We start from the raw sequence: 20676 nt of genomic DNA on the forward strand, positions 1-20676 counted from the left end.
GTTAGTTGCATCATTTCTGATTGCTAATGGTTTATGCAAATAAGATAATAAAGGTGATAGTTATCTGCTGCAGGTGCAGGTTTCTGTTTCAGCTGTTAGGAAACAAAGCTAAGAGCGTGCATCCTGTGTGCTCAGCATTGGAGAATTGATCTCTTACCTCCTGGGAGAACAGTTTTCCAGCACAGCCATTCTACAACTGCAGGGTATTTAAATATTTACTTGCTCTTCAGGAACTGAACTTAAATTTTTCCAATACCATTGCCCTAGGGGTGGGGGTATTTTAAAACCTGTGTCCTCCCTAGATATGATACTGGCACACATTTCCTTTATAGATCTGCAAATTCTACCTAATATTCTTTGGGTTTTTTTGTAGCCTTTGCATGCACTGATTTAAAGATTGCTGTTTATTGCTTTTGATTCTATTACAATAATCAGAAGAAGTTGAAATCAAATTAAAAGCAAACAACAATAAACTGGTCCTTGTTTCTTGTAGTAGCTTTGTGGTCAGTGACCTCAAAGGGGCTGAATAACAGTTTCCACTTGGGGGAAGGTTGTGTTCAGTCTTGTTTTGTTCCTTCCTTGTCAACTAAATCAGCTTTGTGACACTTCAGGAGTCGGGGTGTTAGTCACCTCTGTTGTGTACGCTTGAGACATAAAAGCTGAGGGTGAAGTTCTGGTCTCCCAGAAATCAAGGACATTAACTTCAGGAGGGTTGAGATCTAAACCAAGTCAGTAACAAACCTTGAAAGAGATGTGAAGGTAGATATGCCTTTAGCTTTCTCTGGGCCTTTAGTAGCAACATTTGTTGTTTTCAGAGAGATGGAGAGATAAAAATGCAGAAGAAAAAAACTATTTTGGTAAGAGTTCTGAATATGAAAAATAACTAGTAATTAAAGGAATGTGTTTGTGATGGTGAATGAAGAGCTTTCTGCTGGGAGCATAGGGAGAATGTTCAGAATGTTCAGCATTACCTTGCTGCTCCAGACACAGCTGGGTAGTGCACATTCAGACAAAATCCAAAATAAAAAATTGACAGGGCAGGAAAGAACTTATGTGTAATTGATGCAGTTGTTATTAGAATCTTGTACTGGCTACTTTTTCCACTGGACTTTGCTGCATCTGTGCAATGATTTGCCTCTTCCACCCATCACAATCTGAAATTTGCATGTTCAGATATGATGTTTTTTTTAGCCTAGTGTTTCACTGTATAATTTCATAGCATTGACATTGATTAGGATAGGATGGCTTCACTGCAGATTATGTATGGAGTTGTTCAGCATTGGCTCCTGTTCCTGCTGTGGTAGCAAAGTATTTTACCTGAGATGTCCTTGGGAGAAGAGTTTAGCCAGCGTCCAACAAATACCAACTAAATCACTACGTCCCATTACGTACAGATACAAAACACAGTAAAACATGCTGAATTCACATAGTCCACTGAACGTGTCTTCAGCCCCTATATGCCTTAAAGTCTATCCCAAAACCCTATAAGCCCTCAGGAGTTGTATGCTTTATGTTCAATAAATGTGCAGTGAAATGAAGTGAAGGCCAAGAACTTTCACTTCAGTAGTTTCCAAAGGTGTGAAATTTCCCAAAGGACACTGGAGTGGAAGAGGTCTCCATCAGAGTTGAAGGGGTCAGACTTTAGAGCACCCGTTGCTGAAACAGCTCTGGAAACTTTATCATAACCAAGACCTGTGCTGAAGATAAAATGTCACTGCTTTTGCTGACATTCTGCTAAAATTTATGTGGGAATTGCTGTACTTCTGTCATCATCTTTACAGCAGGGGAATAATCTAAATATCCTGGGCTTTAATAACCTTCTCCTGGAACACCTCATGCCATTAAAATTTGGGATATGTGTGCGAAGAGGTGGCATCATGCCCCCAGCAGTTGGATATATGTGTTTCAGTGCACCATAGGAACGGAGAAGCAGAGTTTAACTGTTTTGTGCTGCGTGGAAGCCATCTGGATTTTGGTTTTGGCAAGACCTTTTTTTTAATGTAAATCTCTGTATCACCGGGTCATATCTTGAGCTGCTGACTGAATGCCTATTAAAAATTCTGTTTTCTGAAAACCTTGTATTGTATTCGGACTGGGAGGATTTCTGTTGTGTCTTGTTTCTAGTATGATTAATAAGGATCTGTGTTAAAAGTGCTCTTAAAAATGTGTTTTTACAGTGCTCGAAAGTGCGCATAATTCATTGTACGTTGCATTGTTTCATCAGAGAGCATTAGTTGCTCTGTATTCCTCGGTGACTCCTGCCATGGCAGGTGGTAATCTAAAGTCACAAGTAACGAACATCTTTGCTTATATTTTGACAGGGAAGAATGGACAAAAGCCATCCAAACAGTAGCCGACAGCCTCAAGAAACAAGAGGAAGAGATGATGGATTTTAGGTCTGGCTCTCCCAGTGATAATTCAGGTGCAGAAGAAATGGAAGTTTCTATGACAAAGCCAAAACACAAAGTGGTAAGTGAGCATAGCAGAAATAACAGTCTTTTTTAGGCCTTCTTGAATGTAGACAAGAAATAGCCATCAAGACACGTCTGTTCCCATAACAATGACATGGTTGTAGATGCAACATCTGGAGGAAACAATTGCCTGAGCTGAGCAGGTACCAGGCACAGCCTGTCTGGGTCCAGCAGAGTTCTGAGTTCAGGTGTCCTTACTGGATGGCTTTCAAGGCCAGCTCAGGTCTGGATTTGGTTTTCCTGTTTTCCTGTGGTACACAGCCTGAAATCGTAGAGCCTGCTGGACCCTGTGGCTATGTAAACTCTTTGCAAACTGGTGCAAAGATGTTCCAGTGGATTTGCAGGACTTGAGTTCAGTCCAGTGGATTTAATTGCTCTGGATTTAGGTGAACTCCCAGGCAGCTGTTGCAGTGTCTGCCCATAGTGTTCCTACAGCTCGGGTTTTTGCATCAGGCACAGCACTGTCTGAATGCACAGGGCCAGCTCAGCAGTGGCCTTCCATGAAAAGAGTATGTGCCAGAGGAGACCTTTGCTCTCTGGAACCCTTTTAGAGCACCCGTTTTAGGTATCTATCTTCAGCCTCCCTTCACTTCTTTCTACCCTGTATTTGGGTTTCCATTTTCCAAAGCATTCCCACCTGCTCCTGTAAGAAAGAATTGATAGAAACTTCTCCCATGTGAGTGCTCTGTCTGCAGATTGTACCAAGTCATCTTGTGTCCTTACCTCACCATTGTTATCCCCACTTACTTTCATAAGTTTGTTTCAGTTTGGGGAAAACTGATAAAGTTTTTAAAGAAACTCATCCACCAGTGTCATCACTAAGTATGTGTGCCAGCCTTGTGTCATGTCAGTGTTTCAGACTGATGTGGGTGGCTATTTACATGTCACTCTGAATTATAGCTGCCATGAGCCTTCTGTGTCCTTGCCTGAACAGGTACCGCTCTCCCTGAGCAGCTCCTCACAGAAATGCAAGAACCACCTTGCTGTTGAAATAACACACCGTCTTCTGAGATGGTGACTGTCTCTCTCTGGCCATGTTAGCGAGGATAACTGAAATGATTATTGGGATTCTGGCATCAACTGTATTGCACAATTAGCAGGAACTCTAGACAAGAATATGGAGGCAGTTTGCTGTTGGGAGCTTCTTAAAATTTTTCCCAACCTGAGGCTGCAGTAGCCTTTGGCTGTGTAGGTCTTACGATTGCCATATTGGCAACAGTTGTTAATGCGACAGTGGAGCGGCAATCCTCAGCTTGCATCAGATTCTGATTTTCTCCAGCATTTTTCCTAATGGCAAAACAAATAAGCGCGAATGGCCGATCTGTGAGGCAGTCGTTTTGTCTGTGGGTTTTGGTGCTGTTCAATGAAGCACAAGAAAGCTGGTCCCCAGAGAGGAAGGAAACATCAGAGTAAAGGTGTGGGTTTAATCCCTGGAAGCAGAGCAACGCGTGCGTTTTAGTGATGTGTTCAAAATGTCTATGAATTTAATAGTACTATGTTGAATGCGCAGTTGAATGTTGAGTCATGTGCAAAAGTGTTCTGTTAATTGAAAGTTTACCGTTTTCCCTAAACAGTTTGGACTTTGGGAGTGCACTGATACTCATTTTTATGGAAGAATCATTTATGCTCCTGAATTCTACTAAGCAAAAGGATTTAAAAAAGACATAGGCAACATATGCCATGTATTGTTATGTGAATGACAGATTCTAGTCTAAGAATGACGTACTTGTTGTTTGTCCATGTACTTCAGTTCTTGCTTATCTGTATCATTAACAGACCATGAATGAGTTTGAATACCTTAAACTACTGGGAAAAGGCACTTTTGGAAAGGTTATTTTAGTTAAAGAAAAAGCAACTGGACGATATTATGCTATGAAAATTCTGAAGAAGGAAGTTATTGTAGCAAAGGTGAGTAGATGGGAAACTTGGGAATGTGGTTCACCCTTGACACAGCCTTTGGAAAGGTTATACCAAGGGCTCTCTGAGTACTTGTAAATAATTGCTCTGTTAGTGTTTGAAACGGACCCCTGAGCTGGGGAATCACTTTGCTGATTTCCTTCTGCTTGTGTTTCAGGATGAAGTGGCGCACACGCTGACAGAAAACCGTGTTTTACAGAACTCACGGCATCCATTCTTAACAGTAAGTGTTTCTCCGTCTGCTGAGCATAACTTGACATCATGACAACCAAGACTTTTCCTTATTTTTTGTTGTTTCTATAATACGTTTGAGATCTGTGTTTTCAGAGTGGCTGTATATTTTCGTACCCTTCCATTTTTGGGAAGCACAAATTAAAATGCTTTTTTAAAGTCTTCTGAGTCTTGCAGAGCCAGTCCTGGTTTGGCTTTACAGCTCAGCCATTTAATGGCTTGTCATCTCTGAGAGAAATGTCTGCTTTCCTTGTCCTCCAAATGTAGCAGAGATCAGGGTGACCCTGATCTTGTGACAAACAAGTTCAGGAGGACATAGTGGAGGGAAAAACCCTTTAATTTTGCCTTTCTTTGTTGGTTTTTTTAAGCTCCCAGAAGCAGCTCACTATGGGATCAGAGCACTGGTAATGCCAGCCAAAGGACAGTGGTGGGAGCACGTGGGATGAGACAGGGAAGAGCAGGACTGTGCTTTATCTGCCGCTTCACTTTTGGATTGGCTTAGCTGTAAAATCAAACCATACTCTCAGTTTAGGCCTCCAGCACCATCAGTCTCTCTGGTTGAGTTCAGATACCTAAGTTACACCTCAGTGTTTTGTTTTTAGTATTTGTTACCAGGTGGCTCTGAACTGTTGCCAACTGCTTAAGCTCTCATCCTGTGTAGGATCCCGGTTGTTTCCTTTGTCCAAGTACACAAGGGCTTAGCTGGAATTGAGACCTTTTAAGTGTGGTCTCTGGAAGTAAATATTGGCTATATTGGGTGTAATCAGTAAATGTTTGTTGATGTGCCTAAAACCTGATCCTCCCTTTCTCTGAAAAAAATATGACAGGTTTAAAGACACCACCCCTAGTAATGAAGGTGATGATATGCAGTATTTTCTTTTTAATGCTTTCATAAGCCCAAATATGCAAAACAAGAGCTATCTTAAGAAGCCAGCTATGAAACTGGGTTATGGCCAAGAAACTTAAGACTGTGGCACACAAGTTGATGTTTCTCTTGTCACAGGAATACACGACAGGGCTGTACAAAGGCACTTTGTGATGCTCCATCACACCCTCCATCCGGTCTGGTTTTGTCAGTTGCTCACAAATCGATACTGAGAGCATTGCTCAGTCCCTGGCAGGCCAGTAGCAGGGAGCAGGGCAGAGACCAGGGGGCTGCTGTGTGTAAATATATACACGTTTCATATAAGAGGACTTGTGGCCAGTGTGGTAAAACCTTGTGCTCTAGGGATTGGTTGTGGCCTCTTGTCCATACAATTAAACTGTGGGGACTTGTGGCCTGAGGAGGGGACTTCAGAGCCACCATTGGTACGTTTTATATCAGTGCTAACAGGCCAGGACTTAGTTTCACAGCATTATAGGCATTACTGATAACTTCTGCAAGGGATCATTTTAATGTTTTATTAAATGTATTTATTGAAATAAGTTGGTGGTGGATCAGTCCTCAGATGCAACAGGAAAGTGTAAATATTATAAAAGAGCCAAGGACAAAAAGTCCACTAAAAGAGAAAATTTCATGTCTGTCTCAGTTTCTGAAAATCCATTGAAAATGCTTCTGTAACTGTCAGTGTGATCTGTCTTCTAAGTTTTGGTTTAAATCTCTTTCAGGCTTTAAAGTATTCCTTTCAGACACATGATCGCTTGTGTTTTGTTATGGAGTATGCTAACGGAGGGGAGGTAAGGGAAATGTAATAATGTTTAATACTTCAGGATTTTCCTGTGCTACTTATGCTTGACATATTTAGCTAAGGTCCATGTCTGCAGTTCTGATTAATCCAGGTTGTCCCAGTTATGCACAGCTGTTGCAGGTTTAACAAATGTTAAGAATTGAGACTTAATTTTCTTAATTCGATTTTTAGAGAATAGAGGGTTTGGGTGTAAGTTCATGTTTTACATGACAGCAACATATTGTAATCTGAGCTTTAGTAATTCAAGAAGGCAAGATTGCTTTCTGGTTGCTCTTCAGACAGCTTTTCACACTTTTTAATGAATATTGTGAGCACATGTTACTTTGGAGGAAGAACCGGAAACTTAGCAAACTACTGTTAGTTAAGAATGAAAAGTGAGAATATCAACTGTAGCTCTAATATAGAACTGTAGTTCAGTCAAAATGAGTTTTTATAATTTTCTGTATGTACAAGAATATGCAGCGCACAAACTGGTTATCAGTCTGCATCTGTGACTATGAGATATAATTGTCTAGTCATTTAATTTGTGAAGCTTTGTAACACATTTGTGAACACAACTGGGTGAGGATGTGAAGAGGTTTTCTCTTAGGTAGTATCTTATTCCGAGCAGGCTGGCCAGTGAAGTGCGAGACATAACTCAGAAACCTGTGCAATCTAAATGTAAGAAATTATTGTTTTTGTAGTTGTTTTTCCATCTGTCAAGAGAGCGTGTCTTCTCTGAAGACCGGGCTCGGTTTTATGGAGCTGAGATTGTTTCAGCACTGGATTACCTACATTCAGAGAAGAACGTGGTTTATAGGGATTTGAAGGTATGTAGAAAAATGGTTTCATAGGCTTTTTGTTTTCAAGCTTTTTGTTTGTTAGTTGCAAAAGCAAATGGGTCGGAACTGTAAGAAAGCCTTTCCTGATCAAACTTTAACATAACAGTTATTGCAGCTGTTGGACTTGACTTTACAGGATGTCTAAATGCTTTTATAGTCTAAAAGCTTGTACAATGCATTTGTCAGGACCCGGCAGCGTTTCAGAGAATATAAAGGGGCACTGAGCTACCTGGGTTGCATTTTCAGTTGCTTGCTTTTGTCCTAAGAGAAATTTTGCTTGCTCTTCTCTGTGGTGGAACATAATCCTGGGCTCTTCATCCCAGGTCTTATCAGATAGATACAAATTCATACTGTGTGGATGTTCTCCTTCCTTGCAATGTGTTGCACAGCACTATTTCATAGTAACTGGTTGCAGTTAGCAAATTGGGTAAGCTTCAAGTTGCTTATTTCTTCAGTGAGCAGAGAAGGGGAAAAAAGAAAACCAAACAACCAAACAAGAAATCTCAGGGGAAAAAAAAAAAAAAGGAAATTCTTGAGGAAAATGCAACAATACCTCTTTATTTTTCCTGAGAAGTGTTTTCATGAGAGGATGATGACATACTGGTGGTCATTTGGGAGCAATCTGAAATGAAGCATGCTGTGCAATGTTTTCAGGCTATGCCAATGTAATTTTGGGATTCCTGCTGGGATTTTGTTTCCCATATCACTTCCCTTTGAAAGTGCACTTTATTTCGTACACAGTGGAAACTCTGTCCTGAAATCTGGATGGCTTTCTCAAAAATTAGTGGTGCTGGCTAGGACAAATACCACGAGCTGAGTAAATGTAGAAAGTGATTCTCATGTAAAGGGTCTCTTTGGAAGTAGTTCCTTAGCCTTGCATTTGATTTTTGTTTCATTTCCTATCCTCTGCTGGTACAGAATATTTCATAAAATCATGTAGAGCAAAACCAGGGATGAAGTTGTGTGAGGAAGAATACTTAATGCACTTTTAAAAGAACTGGCGTTCTGCTGGTGATAATATTTTAGAAGCATAAATACAATGTCTACATTTGCATTCTTTCTGTATATATGATCAGTTACACAAAGACTGCAAACTAATCACCTAACATTCCCTGAAGAACTAAGGAAGGTGATATAAATGTCTATTTACATCATGCATGCTTTGGCAACGACTGTGGTTCTGACCTCCGAGAGAACAAGGTTGAAAACTGATCTGCAGAAATTCATGTATTTTGTTGGCTTGCTCAGAGCAGCGTATGTTATACGTAACAATGTCTTTCATTTGGATTTTCATCTCAGTTGGAAAATCTTATGCTGGATAAAGATGGACACATAAAAATAACAGACTTTGGACTATGTAAAGAAGGCATCAAGGATGGAGCAACAATGAAGACTTTCTGTGGCACTCCAGAGTATCTGGCACCAGAGGTATGGTTATGTTGGCTACTGTATTAAATGATCTTCTGAAATGCCATCTGTGATAGCAATAGTGATGCAGAATAATTCCCGTGCCATAATGTGTTCATACAGTAACTACTGTTATATAACATCACACGCTGAGTATCTTCTATTCATCGTGTTCTGTGGCATCGCTTTAGCATAATGATAGGTGATAACTTTCGGGCAGGGTTAGTATCTACCTTCCACTTTAGAGTATATTTACATTTTACTGTAGCAGTGCTTTCTTGTGTCAGAAATCTAATTTAAAAAACACCTTTTAAATCACTTCAAAATCTCCTTGATGGATTGGTGACTATTTAGCAATTTGTTTGCTGTGCGTTGGCCTGTTTGAAAGCTGTCAACAGGATTTTGCTTAAGTGGTAGAAGTATTGCCCAGTTCTTTTTGAAGACAGTATAAGGTGACATGTTTCAGGAGCAGGACAGACCAAGCTTTTTCTGCAGTATTTGGCAGGATATGCATTAAAAGTGCCAACTGTTCTGTGAGTGTAGATGTTTCTCAATTTATGTGAACTTTTCAGTTTCAGAGGAAATAAGTCCAAGCAGAGGATCTCAGTCCTCAAACTGCATGTTTTGGAGATTATTTTTTTTTGCTCCTAATTTTTTTTAAGTGTAAAGCGTACACGTGTGCTTGGAACTTTCATCCTGGAAAGACTCTTGAGAGCTGTGCAACACATCCATCCCGCTCAGAGCACGGGCAGAAGCGAATCTTGGGCTGCCGGCAGGTTTAATATTGTTGATGCAGCCAGGCCGTGGTATTTCCCCACGGTGGGAGATGTGGGCATTGCAAAGCCCTCTGGAGCTGAAGTATGCAGAAGTACAAAGTGTGGAAAGCCAAAGCAGAGGAGGAATATTTCTGCTGCGAGCTGATGTCTTTGCTGATCGGCGCCTTTGCTCTCTCTGCTTGTGTAGCTGCGGCAGTGCGCTCTTGTTTGGTTTTTGGTTTTGCTTTTTTAAACTCCCAGCTGCTTTCAAGGGCCTCCGGTGTCTCCCTAATAATGAAGAATGTGGGCACCTTCGAAGTAGCTTGCAGCAAAAGCCAGTCTCATGATAGCTGCTGGCTCTCCATGGACCACCAGAAGTGTTCAGTGAATCTAAATTGGGGTCCATACACCGCAATTTGAGATTTACTGATGCTGGGAGTAATTAGCAGCACAACAGAGTGTTTATTATTCATAAACATGGCTTTTATTTAGCTTCCCTCTTAAAATCAATTGCTGAACTTCAGTTTGTCATCAAGGATTTTATGAGGAGACTAAAAATATTTATTGTTTTGGTTTTGTTTTCTCCTCGCTTGGAATGTGGGGATTCCCTGTGCAGGTGTTATGTTTTTATTTCTGTTATATTATTTGCTATTATTTTTCTTTTTAATATTTATGATGAGTTAGCTCATCCCAAACCCTGAAGGATAAATCCTTCTGTTTAACCCAGTTCTCTCCCTTACTTCCAAATCCCATCTGTGAGTTGGAGTGTTAAATTCTGGAGGCTTTTGTCATCTGGTCGATAGCATGCAAAAAATCTGGAAATTGTACACAAGTGATATTCTGTGCATTTAAGGTCATACATCCTTAAAAGAAGGGGTCTCAATCTTCTCGTCTGCGTTTGTAATTTGAATCCTCCATAGCGGCGTGTTTGTACAGTTGCTGGATCGTTGTTTTTAGGTTCACACTGGAATCTCGTGCATGGCTGACAGTGACTGAACCATGTCACCTTTGATGTGTCAGATGCATTGACACTGTGATGTTTACAGCTGTTGTGCCTTCTCTTTCAAATTCCATTTCAACGCAGTCTAGAGCTGCTCATTAGGAGAAGATGATCCTTTAAAGTGAAATGACCTTGTTACTTTATTGCTCCCCAGCTATCCTGCATGTTGCAATAAATCGTGGATGAGTGCAATACCTTTTTTGTTAGGGTATATTTTAGATACTAACATCATTGCTCTGTTTTGTGCAATCAATAATATGAGTGTATGCTCATTGTGATAAGGAACTTTGAAGAAATAAGCATTTTAGAATGCTTATTTAGAATTCCACTTAGAATTATTGCAGGTGAAGGGAAGAGTTGTAGTTAGTAATATAGATTATAATGCAGAATTATTAATACGCTTCCTAGAGTAACATTTGAAGTATGTCATAGAATCATAGAATGATTTTGGTTGGAAGAGACCCTCAGGATCATCAAGTCCAACCGTAACCTAACTCTAGCACTAGCCCGTGTCCCTAAGAACCTCATCTAAACGCCTTTAACACACCTCCAGGGATGGTGACTCCACCACTGCCCTGGGCAGCCTGTTCCAATGCCTGACAACCCTTTCTGGGAATAATTTTTTCCTGATATCCGATCTGAACCTCCCCTGGCACAACTTGAGGCCAATTCCTTTCATCTTATCACTTGCTACTTGGGAGAAGAGACCAACACCCTCCATGCTACAAGCTCCTTTCAGGTAGTTGAAGACAGCGATAAGGTCTCCCCTCAGCCTCCTTTTTTTCAGGCTAAAGAGCATTTCAAAAGCACCTGTAGCGTTTATTACATACACGACAAAGGCCTCTGTGGTTTTGCTTTTCTTTCAGTCCTCTCCTATTGCATCTCTTACAGCAGATTAAAAAATAAAAATAAGAGGCCCTGTGACGGTTTTATTTTAGGTAACCCAAGCACAGGGGAGTGCGAACAGGAAGCGTTTATTGAAGGGGGTGACTCGGAGAGCAGTAATTGCCTTGTCACACAATATCTCCTGCAAGCTGAAGGGCCACGATGCCTCGGGAAGGATGGGGCCGGCTCCTGGAATCCTGTCCGACCGGCAGCTGTGTCGGCCGTATACATATACGGGGCAGCTGCAGAGCCAGCTGTCGTTTGGTGTGAATCATACGGCAGGGGATGCTGTAAATAGACCAACGTGGGGTAATCTAATACCTGGCAGCCTTTTGATTTTTACTGCAGGCCCTTTCCCTCGTTCAGATAATTAAGGGGAATAATTAGTGAATAAAGAGCGGCAGAGCACAAACTGTTGTTACATGGAGTGTCTTGATGCTTCATTTTGTGTGCGAAACCTTTATAAAGGTTTATGAGAGGTTCAGATCCTCCATTTGTTAAACTTGGCATCAACTTCATTTGTCTCTTTCACCATTTAAATTTTGAGTGTAAAGTGTTCTGTTGGAACATAAAGCTCACACAGACACCATGCAACAATAAAACATGCTGGTGGCATGGTCATGGTTTGTGCTCTTGGCAAGAGTAACAGCTCAGCGCAGATCCATGGAAGTGTAAAGACGACAACTAAAACCTGAGGACAGGGGCTGGAACATGAGACTGTTGGTGTCAGCTACAGACAACTGCGTTGGAGACACAAAGTCTAGAGAAGTCCTTGGAACATCCACTCCATAAGCCACAAAACACTCCCCACTCCCTTCAGCAACCTTCAGTGCAGAAGATCAGAAATGCTCTATAATGGGGCTTCTGTGGAGCAAGCGGGAGAGGTAGAGAGCACTGGGGTCTCGAATCCCTGCACCAGACAGGGCTTTGTCAGGTAGAAGTGCCCACGGGAAGGGAAAAATGATCCCTGCTGGACTCCTTCCACTGTGAGACCTGGCAGAAGTCCACCCCACCGACAGCTCCTGGGTTTGCAGCCCTCTAAGCAGAGGCAGGAGTGCTAGAGCTAGTGAGCAACTGCTTTTGGAGGGGTGCAGAGGGGAGGAGATGGAACATTTCCAGGCGATTTGCCTGCTGTTCTACAGCGGGTCAAAAGTTAGGAGTTGTGTTCTGTCTCTTAGTGTTTAATGTATATTAGTCATTCAGTATTTGTGGGTGGTCTTTTTGGATGTGCAGAGCCACCCTTTGCAGGGTGCAGGTTGATACGAAGATGATGGGGGTGTTCAGCTTGTTGCTTGTGAAGTAACAGGTTGATGGTCTTTTCTTTCCATAATGGCTCCTTGGGGGTCTGGTTTTTGGTTTTTAAATTTGATCCCATTTGAAACAGTTTGTGATGAATAAGCAAGAACTTAACAGCTGGCTTTGTAACCTGAGAACAGCCTTTGGGCTTTCAAAGGTTGTGCTTATCGTGACCATAATGTAAGGGAGGGTGGGAGGAAGAAGAGAAGGAAGCTGCTGTCATGTACCCACTGCCTCTTCTTCCCCCTCCTGCTCACCTGACATGGTGAACGTGGATACCAGTTATTTTCAAATGGATCTTCTGCAAATGCTCTTCTGGTAGATTTGGCTGTGACACATGAAAACGTTAACTTGCTGGGGTAAATTTTGCCACAAGTTCTGTGTCCGTGCCTGGTTTGGGAATGTCTTCTAAAGCCTTTTTCCTTATGTTTCTGCAGGTGCTGGAAGATAATGACTATGGTCGTGCAGTGGACTGGTGGGGTTTAGGAGTTGTGATGTATGAAATGATGTGTGGCCGGCTCCCTTTCTACAACCAGGACCACGAAAAGCTCTTTGAACTCATCCTCATGGAGGAGATTAGATTTCCGCGCACTTTGTCACCTGAAGCAAAATCTCTCTTGTCAGGTTTGCTGAAGAAAGACCCTAAGCAAAGGTGAGACTGTTACTTAATAGTTGCACTCTTAAGCACTTGTGGCCCTCAGAAATACAAAAAAATGTTAAAGGCTTCACAAAGAAGTTAATGGTTGTGCTATACAGAGACACATCTATGAAAGGGAACTAACTAGCTTCAAGGCAACTGACTTAAAAGTGAGTTTCTGTGCTGCTGTGTGAAAGGCCCATATTGCCATCATTGTAAAACAACTGCAAATGGCATAAAGGGCTATTGAATGCATGTGTGCCAGTTGTTTTTCTTTGTTAAAAGTTGAGTAAGGTATTTCAGACAAAACTGTAGTTTTGTTTCTGATCCGTTCAAAATGGTCATCCACTGAGATGCAGCAAGTGGACCTACTAATTTTTGGTGTAGCTGTTGGCATGAGCTGACACTGCAAATAGCAACGTGAAGCAGCTTTGGTAATCAGAAGGCTGAACTTCAGAATACGGTGGCTGCCATCAACACAAAACTGTAGCCTGGGATGAAACACATTAACCCTGCCCTCGGTCACTTACAAGGTGCTCTACTCAGAATGCCCTCACCTGTCCCAGTTCAGGCTCCTGTCCATTCATTTACTTGAATTTTTCTTTAAATCTGTGCCAGTGTTTTTGCATCCTGCTTTGGACAGTAGGTGGTGGTGTTTGTACCATGCTCGTAGTGGAGTTCATACCACGCTTAATCTACTTGTCCTATTTTTTCCTTTTTTTGTTTGTTCTCTATGCTGTATTATGTAAAAAGTAACCCTAGATTTAAAAACAGAAAAACAAAACAAGCCCCAAGCCCTTAATGGCTAACAAACAGAAAATAAACAAGATCCAGTAAGGATGTCGACCCTCACATGAAGATAAATGTCAGTTTAAAAAGCTGCCATCTTGCCAACCCAGACATTTTTAAAACAAATAATATTGTGACTCTGCCACTGATGTTCTGTCCTGAACTTTCCACCGTAAATGGACCCCAAATAGGAAATCTTTCATGTGAGGTGCAAGCAGAGTATTCCAGTTTGCTTTCTGAGGTTTATTCTCTGTGTGTGTGCGTGCACATTGCAGGAAAATGGGGTTTGCCGGTACAGAGATACTTGCAGCAAGGACTTTTGTGATCACTGTCGGCTATTTCCATCACTGTTTTTGATGGAAAATCCCGTTGAGGGGTCTTGTAATGCAAATCCAGTTTGTACTACTGGAGGATTCAACTTAGTGGTGACATGGGGAACCAGGAACAGTTGTAGTTGGGAATGTGTCCAGCTTTGTTGTAGGTGGTAAGAGCCCGGTGCCTGCGAGGGGACCCCCAGGAGCAGCCTCCCAAGCACTGTCCTCTGCCAGCATGGCTGCAGCCCCTGCCAACAGGATTCCTGTCCAGCAAGACGCTGGGTTAAATACAACTGTGACCCTTTCGTAGCTTATTCAGGTGGGACCTTTCAATCACTGGAAACACAAGCAGCATCTGCTGTAATTTGTTCTTAAAGGAGCATCTCTGATGAACCAAAATGCAATTTGTTTACAAACAAAGAACGCCCACTTGTTTCTAATTACAAGGTTTTCCCAGTGCCAATAATTACTCAACAGTATGCTCATTTTATACAAATAGCCACTTCTTCATATGTATCTTCTGCAGGCTTGGAACCAACGATGCTCTGGTCTTGTTGGACAGATGATTTTCATGCTGCTGATAGAAATAACTATAGACTAGACAAGCCTGCACACATGCCCACAGCTTGCTAATTACACTGGTGCTTCCCAGGCTTTTTGGATCATGGACCATTCTTAAATACTGGTTTCTCACCAATCACTGTTCACCCAGCTTTTTAACTGAAGTTGTGATTCTGCAAATCCACTGCGCTTCAGGCAGTACGGAGAGCTGAGCTGCAAGCCCTAGGGGTACGAGTCCTGACTTCTGGACTTGTAGTTTTATGTTCTTTTTACTGTGTGGTCTGTGTGCTGGGTTGGGTGCCTGGGATACTTGGTAGTTGACTCATAGTGAATTCAGGGAGCCATATTGAAGAAAAACAGCCAGATAGCTATGAAAATACATTCAGTGCGAAGTTAAATAATGTGCGATAGTCTGGTTGACATTAGCCAGTTGGTGATGCTTTCGGGAACCACTGTGTAATTCAACAGAAATCTCCTCTTCCACAAAGCACAGTGGTGGACAGAAGCTGGGGTCATAATGCTGTCTGTGGCAAAAACATCAGAATTGGCAGCATTTAGGAACTGCTGATGAACTTCGGAGTGGGATGGAGCAGACAGCCAAAACCATGAGAGACATGAAACTGGGAGATGTCCCTTCCCGTAAAATCCTTAAAAAACCCTAAACAACAAAAATAGTTGATATAATGAAGCTCAGTGATGAGGATATTTTAAGATAAATATCAAGGAGCTAGGGAATTGTGACCTGCATCAGTGAATTAAATCTTAAAATTTACCTGTTGTGCCTGAGCTGGTACATATATATATATATATATTTATATATAAGCAGTCTTAGCACTCTGCATTCAGTAATACCAGTTCAGTCTCAAACTCAATGGCATATGCTGAAAATGTGAAGTGCAATAAATTGCATTCTGCTTTTAATCATGGCTGTTTTCTAAATTGGGTCATATCGTATCCGTTTTGTAAGAGAAAAGGAATTTTGAAGTTTCTTTTGGGATTGATATAAGTTTATTAATCTTGTAATGTGAGCCCTGATTTTCCTAAGAAGGAAAAAATCTGCTCTGTAAATACTTCCCTTTAATGTGACCTGAAATTCTCCTTCTCTGCTTTGTGACATGTATCAAATGGAAGGAAGTAATCAGAGCATTTTTTTCACACATAAAACAGCAGAGTTTTTAACTTTTATGATTCTTTCTCAGGCTGTGGAGGCTGCAACCTGTGAAAGCGGGCATGGATCAGTGCGCTTTGTATAAATGGGCTGAGTTTAGACAGGTGGGTGGGTGGGTTTGTAATGAGCAGAGTGTACAGCTTGCTGTAATCAGCAAGCTCTGAATCTTGGCAGGTGTTAAGCTTGAGAGAACTTCAGGATGGTTTCCTCTGAATTGCGATCATGTGTTTTCACTACATGCCTTAGTGCTCTCTGTTATAGGTCAGGGCTGTTCACCCTCTTTCTGATGGGATTTGTCACAAGCTGCTTCATCTACTTCTGTGGTGCTGTTGGATCTTGGCAGGCAGGAAGAAGATGCAGCATTTCACAAATGCCTTTCAAAAGATTCAGTGTCTTCACAGAGTTGTAGTTTTGGCTTTGGAGCACTGAAGGTGGTTGCTGGGAACTGGTGATCAGTCTTTGCAGCCATAGAGAGATCATAGAATCATTTTGGTTAGAAGAGACCCTTAAGATCATCGAGTCCAGACAACTCCTGTGTCCTGGATATCACTTGAACTGCAGAGTGCTCATCAAGTCTTCATACGTGTTTCCCCAGGTGCTTTGAAGTAGACTGAGGCTTAGCTGTTTTGTATGATAATTTTAGTCTAAATTGGTTCAGTCCAAAGCTGTTCAGAACAAGTTTGGGCAGACTCAAAACAGTTCACCCATAAGAAATCTAAGTTGAAGCTGAGGAAAACATAAAAGGCAAATTTAAAGAGATGATTTTTTTTTCCCCCCCAAGCCTCAGAATCCTCAAACATGTCCCCTTTGTGGTTACTAATGTTGGGAGGTGAGAGCTCTTCCACTGTCACTGGATCCACCATATTTGTGTTGCACACACGTGGTTAGTGGAGAAGTAGGGAAGTAAAGCTCAGCACTGAGCTGGGAGTTGCGTTATGCTTTCCAAAAGTCTTGATCTCTGAGCAGGAAAGCCCCCAAAGACTGTTTATACAGGACTTTGGGAAGAATACAGCCTTTTCTGTCCAAATCAGGAGTCATCAAAGCACAAGTTTATGAATGGGATTATTTGGCAGGGCAGAGTGAAGACAGCCGTTTCCCGCTTTCCTGCGTTGGAGCCTGGCTGGTCTTACAGTGGAATCATTTTAACTACAAAACTAGGAGTCTGTGGGTTTCTTAAAGGGCTGGGCATGGACCTGCATGTTGAGCACTGTTTACTTGTACAGGGACAAGTATAGAAAAAAGTATTTTTCCTGTGATCCACTAACTGCAAACTTCTGGCCTGTGATGATAACACTTTCACTGTTGACGGTGTGCGTATGCACTATGTTTTTATATATATATATATATATACTAAAAAATTACAGTACCTACATTTTAAAAAATATTTGCACATGTTTTCTCTCTGGAATAACTGATAACCCTTGACTGTGGAGCACAGGCATTTGTCATTAAATGATTAAAGGAACTTCCAAGCATTACACAATTTTATAAAAATTAAAAATGTGGAGATGGTTTCAGTTTAATATTTATGTTGCACTTATTAATAATTTTCTCCTTGGGATGTAGCTGAAACATAGAAACAAAGGCTCTCAAATATAGATGGAATTTAAATGAATAACCAGAATTGTTTGACAGGTATTTTTTAAGGTGACCAATTTAGACAGAAGTCTGGGTTGTTTGTTTGTTTTAATTGCTTTTTTGCCTGTATGCTTTCTGTTGTATTTCCTTGTATACTGTAAATCTCAGAAGCTTTTTCTTTTTAAGTCCTATTTAAACTGGTTTTGCTTCTGTCTGAAGACTTAAATGCATGGAATTTTCTATTGTACAAGAATCTTTTCAAGACTTTTATTCCTCCTCTATTTTTCTTCAGTTGTTGCATGTCCTTACAAAAGACAAGCCTGCTGCTTTTTCAGTTATTTTAACTGCTATTTTTGCGTTAGGTACTGATTTAATTTTGTTCTCCCTGAGAGGGTCCTTTCATAATAATTGTGAAAAACAAGAGTGTGTTTTGGAGCAGGTCCATATCCAGTATATGAGGTTTCTATATTTGCCCCATTTGCTTTGAATGGATTTGTTTAACAGTATAGATTTTTAAAAGGTAAGTAAAACATCTGGGGCTTTTTGTTGGTATTTCCCTGAGAATGTATTTCATGGAGCAAAGACTTGTATTAGATATGGTGTTATCCAAAGCCCTTGTACGTGGCTGCAGCCAACCAGCCTTCCTGCAGGCTTCTGCAAAATGTGATTCAGGTTCTTCTTAGTCTGTAGCCTCCCCGGAACGTCTGCACAGAAGCGCAGTCTGTGGATGTTTGTGGATAAAAAGGATTGACTCCACTCTGTTCTTCGCAACCATCATCATCTGTGCTGGGGAAGCAGTGAGGAGCCTGGTAGAGACTTGGCAAAGCCTCCAGACCTGTGGGGCACCAGCCAAGGTCTGGTTACTCACAGAGTTTGTCTCTGTTCCAGGCTGCTCTGCAGCTCCATAGCGTGCTGGCACGCGGATGGGAGAGCCACCACCCAGCGTGGTTTGGCCTCTTGGGCTCCAGGGTGAGCTTAATCCTGGTCTTAGAGCTCACCTGAGGAAGGAGAGAGTCACTCAACACTTTGCTACTCGAAGGCTGGGGACCTGTTCCCCGCTCCCCTGCTCATTTCCTGAAGGAACGTGAAGGAACAACCCCTTTCGGTTGCTGTGCTGCTAAATGGAAGAGGGCCAGGAAACAAACCTGGACTCTGGTGTCTCTGGTACCGCGGTGGCCTGTGCCAGCCTGTGCTCTCTGAGGATGGTGTTGGGCACGGTGGAGAGGGCTGCACGCACCAGGATCCGTTTCCAGCCAGCAATATGGACAAAGTGTCAGCCTATTTGACTCTTCCACACCAAATGCTGTGCCTGTAGCGTTGTGCCTTCCAGCTGCGTCCCAGGGCATGCAGTGCAGTCTCAAGCTGTAAAAAAATACCACTTCGATGGCTTGTAGCACAGCCTTCACATTACCTCTGATATTTTGAACCAAAACCCTCCCTTGTATCCCCAAATAATCATGCATTAGTCCCGCAGGGTTACCACATGTGGCCCAGTGGAGATTCGTGGCCAACTGCTGTGCAGCACGGATGAGGCCTGACCAGGCAGTTTGAGTTCAGGTTCAAAGAACAATCCTTAGCCCTTTTTCTATACCGGTGTAGCCTTGGTCACGTAGAGCCATTGCTCTGGACTCTTAAAATAGGGATAAAATTTCAGTTTGTCAGCGGCACCAAGCATCTGAGAACAGGCAGATACTAGAGGTCAGCCTGGATGAACGTGGTGGCCCCTCTTGTACTTAAAATCCTTAACCTTGTTACCTGAAAGTAAGTCTCCTGCTGATTGCTCAGTAAGTGTTTTGTTTTCTCATTACATGCCTTTGCTTGCCGATGTGGTTCAGTCTTTTAGAGAACATTTTAACCTCCGCAGCAAAACCTAAGCATCTGCTAGCTCAAGACTGCAACTAAACCGATTGCATCTCTTAGCTGTGTGGACAGTTTTATTTTGGAATGAGAGTGCTTTATCTTGATATACCTTAAGTCAATAGAACACCCTCTGTGCTTTCGTGAAGCCGAAGAGGAGGAAGGATTTGCATACAACACGATATTATCACTGCAGTTGTCAACTGTTTTCTTTAATGGAAATTTAAATCAGATATCATAAAACGGTTTATCTTAAAAATCTTTGCCTCTCTTATGCTTCAAAATCAAATTCTGTTTTACTGCTGGCATCATTCTGCTCTGGAAAATTGTGAGGGGTAGTCACTTGTTAATTTATAAAGAGAGAAGGGTGGGTGGCTCAGACCTTGTACATGCAGGATCTGCTGTGGTCCCTAACACAGCATCTTTCTTTATGGTCTTTTGAATTGTGATTATTTTTTGTCTTCATTTGTTTGTTTAATAGAGACCATTATTCTAATTCTGTTTGCTGCTTGTTTTCAAATCTTTTGGTGGAACTGTGTTGCAACCTAAAATAGACTGTCCCGCAGCCCTTGCACAAAAAACAAATGCGAAGCAAATGCTAGAACTGCTCCCAAATGTATTATATAAACTCAGAATTTCTTCACTACCACTTAATAAAAATTGTATGAGGAAAAATAACTGTACTCAAACATCTAATTACTTATTTTGTCCCAAACAGGTTAGGTGGTGGTCCTGATGATGCCAAGGAGATTATGCAGCACAAATTCTTTGCTGGCATTGTTTGGCAAGACGTATACGAGAAAAAGGTACTTATACAACTGTTCTCCCAAGGTGAATTGTGACTGTGGGTACACTGAATGTTTCAAATTCTGTTGTCCTCTGTGAGGTACATAGAAGCCCTCCATGAAACAGGTTTGCAATTGTTTTTAAGAAGGCTAAATTGCTTCTTGTTTCTTAAAATACTGTAATTGAATTACTTTTGAACCAAAGTTGCTTTTTTTTTTTTTCTTTTTGCAATGAGAGGTGTATCTCTCAATGAGATAATTGTTTCTGTGACTGAATAAATAGGATGTAACCAAAATTGCTTCCAAATTTAGAAGAGTGTACAAGTCTTTAAAATGGCTTTTCCCGTGATTTCTTGTTGCCATTCCTTGCTGTCAAGTGACATATTCCTTGCAAGCCCAGGAGTTATTGTTGGCTCCTGAACATCTGGAAGCAAAACTTTCCAGAAGCAGTAGTGGAAGATGGGCTGATTGTTCCCTTTGCATCTTTCTCTCTTGAGTGATGAAATTAGACTGAAT

The 20676-nt window shown here is 41.6% G+C and overlaps 1 protein-coding gene across 2 annotated transcripts in view; it reads left to right on the forward strand.

Moving 5' to 3' along the window:
* Positions 1-20676, forward strand: part of AKT1 (AKT serine/threonine kinase 1) — a 72184-nt gene that overhangs the window by 45099 nt on the left and 6409 nt on the right. For both annotated transcript variants that reach the window (XM_082059482.1, XM_082059481.1), the window contains exons 5-12: positions 2322-2469; positions 4248-4379; positions 4546-4611; positions 6228-6296; positions 6991-7116; positions 8428-8556; positions 12909-13123; positions 20094-20181. In XM_082059482.1, the coding sequence (XP_081915608.1) occupies positions 2322-2469; positions 4248-4379; positions 4546-4611; positions 6228-6296; positions 6991-7116; positions 8428-8556; positions 12909-13123; positions 20094-20181 (973 nt within the window). The remainder of the gene's footprint in view (positions 1-2321; positions 2470-4247; positions 4380-4545; positions 4612-6227; positions 6297-6990; positions 7117-8427; positions 8557-12908; positions 13124-20093; positions 20182-20676) is intronic.

This window comes from Streptopelia decaocto, assembly GCF_964273445.1.
Source record: "Streptopelia decaocto genome assembly, chromosome: 7".
NCBI classification, from domain to species: Eukaryota; Metazoa; Chordata; class Aves; order Columbiformes; family Columbidae; genus Streptopelia; species Streptopelia decaocto.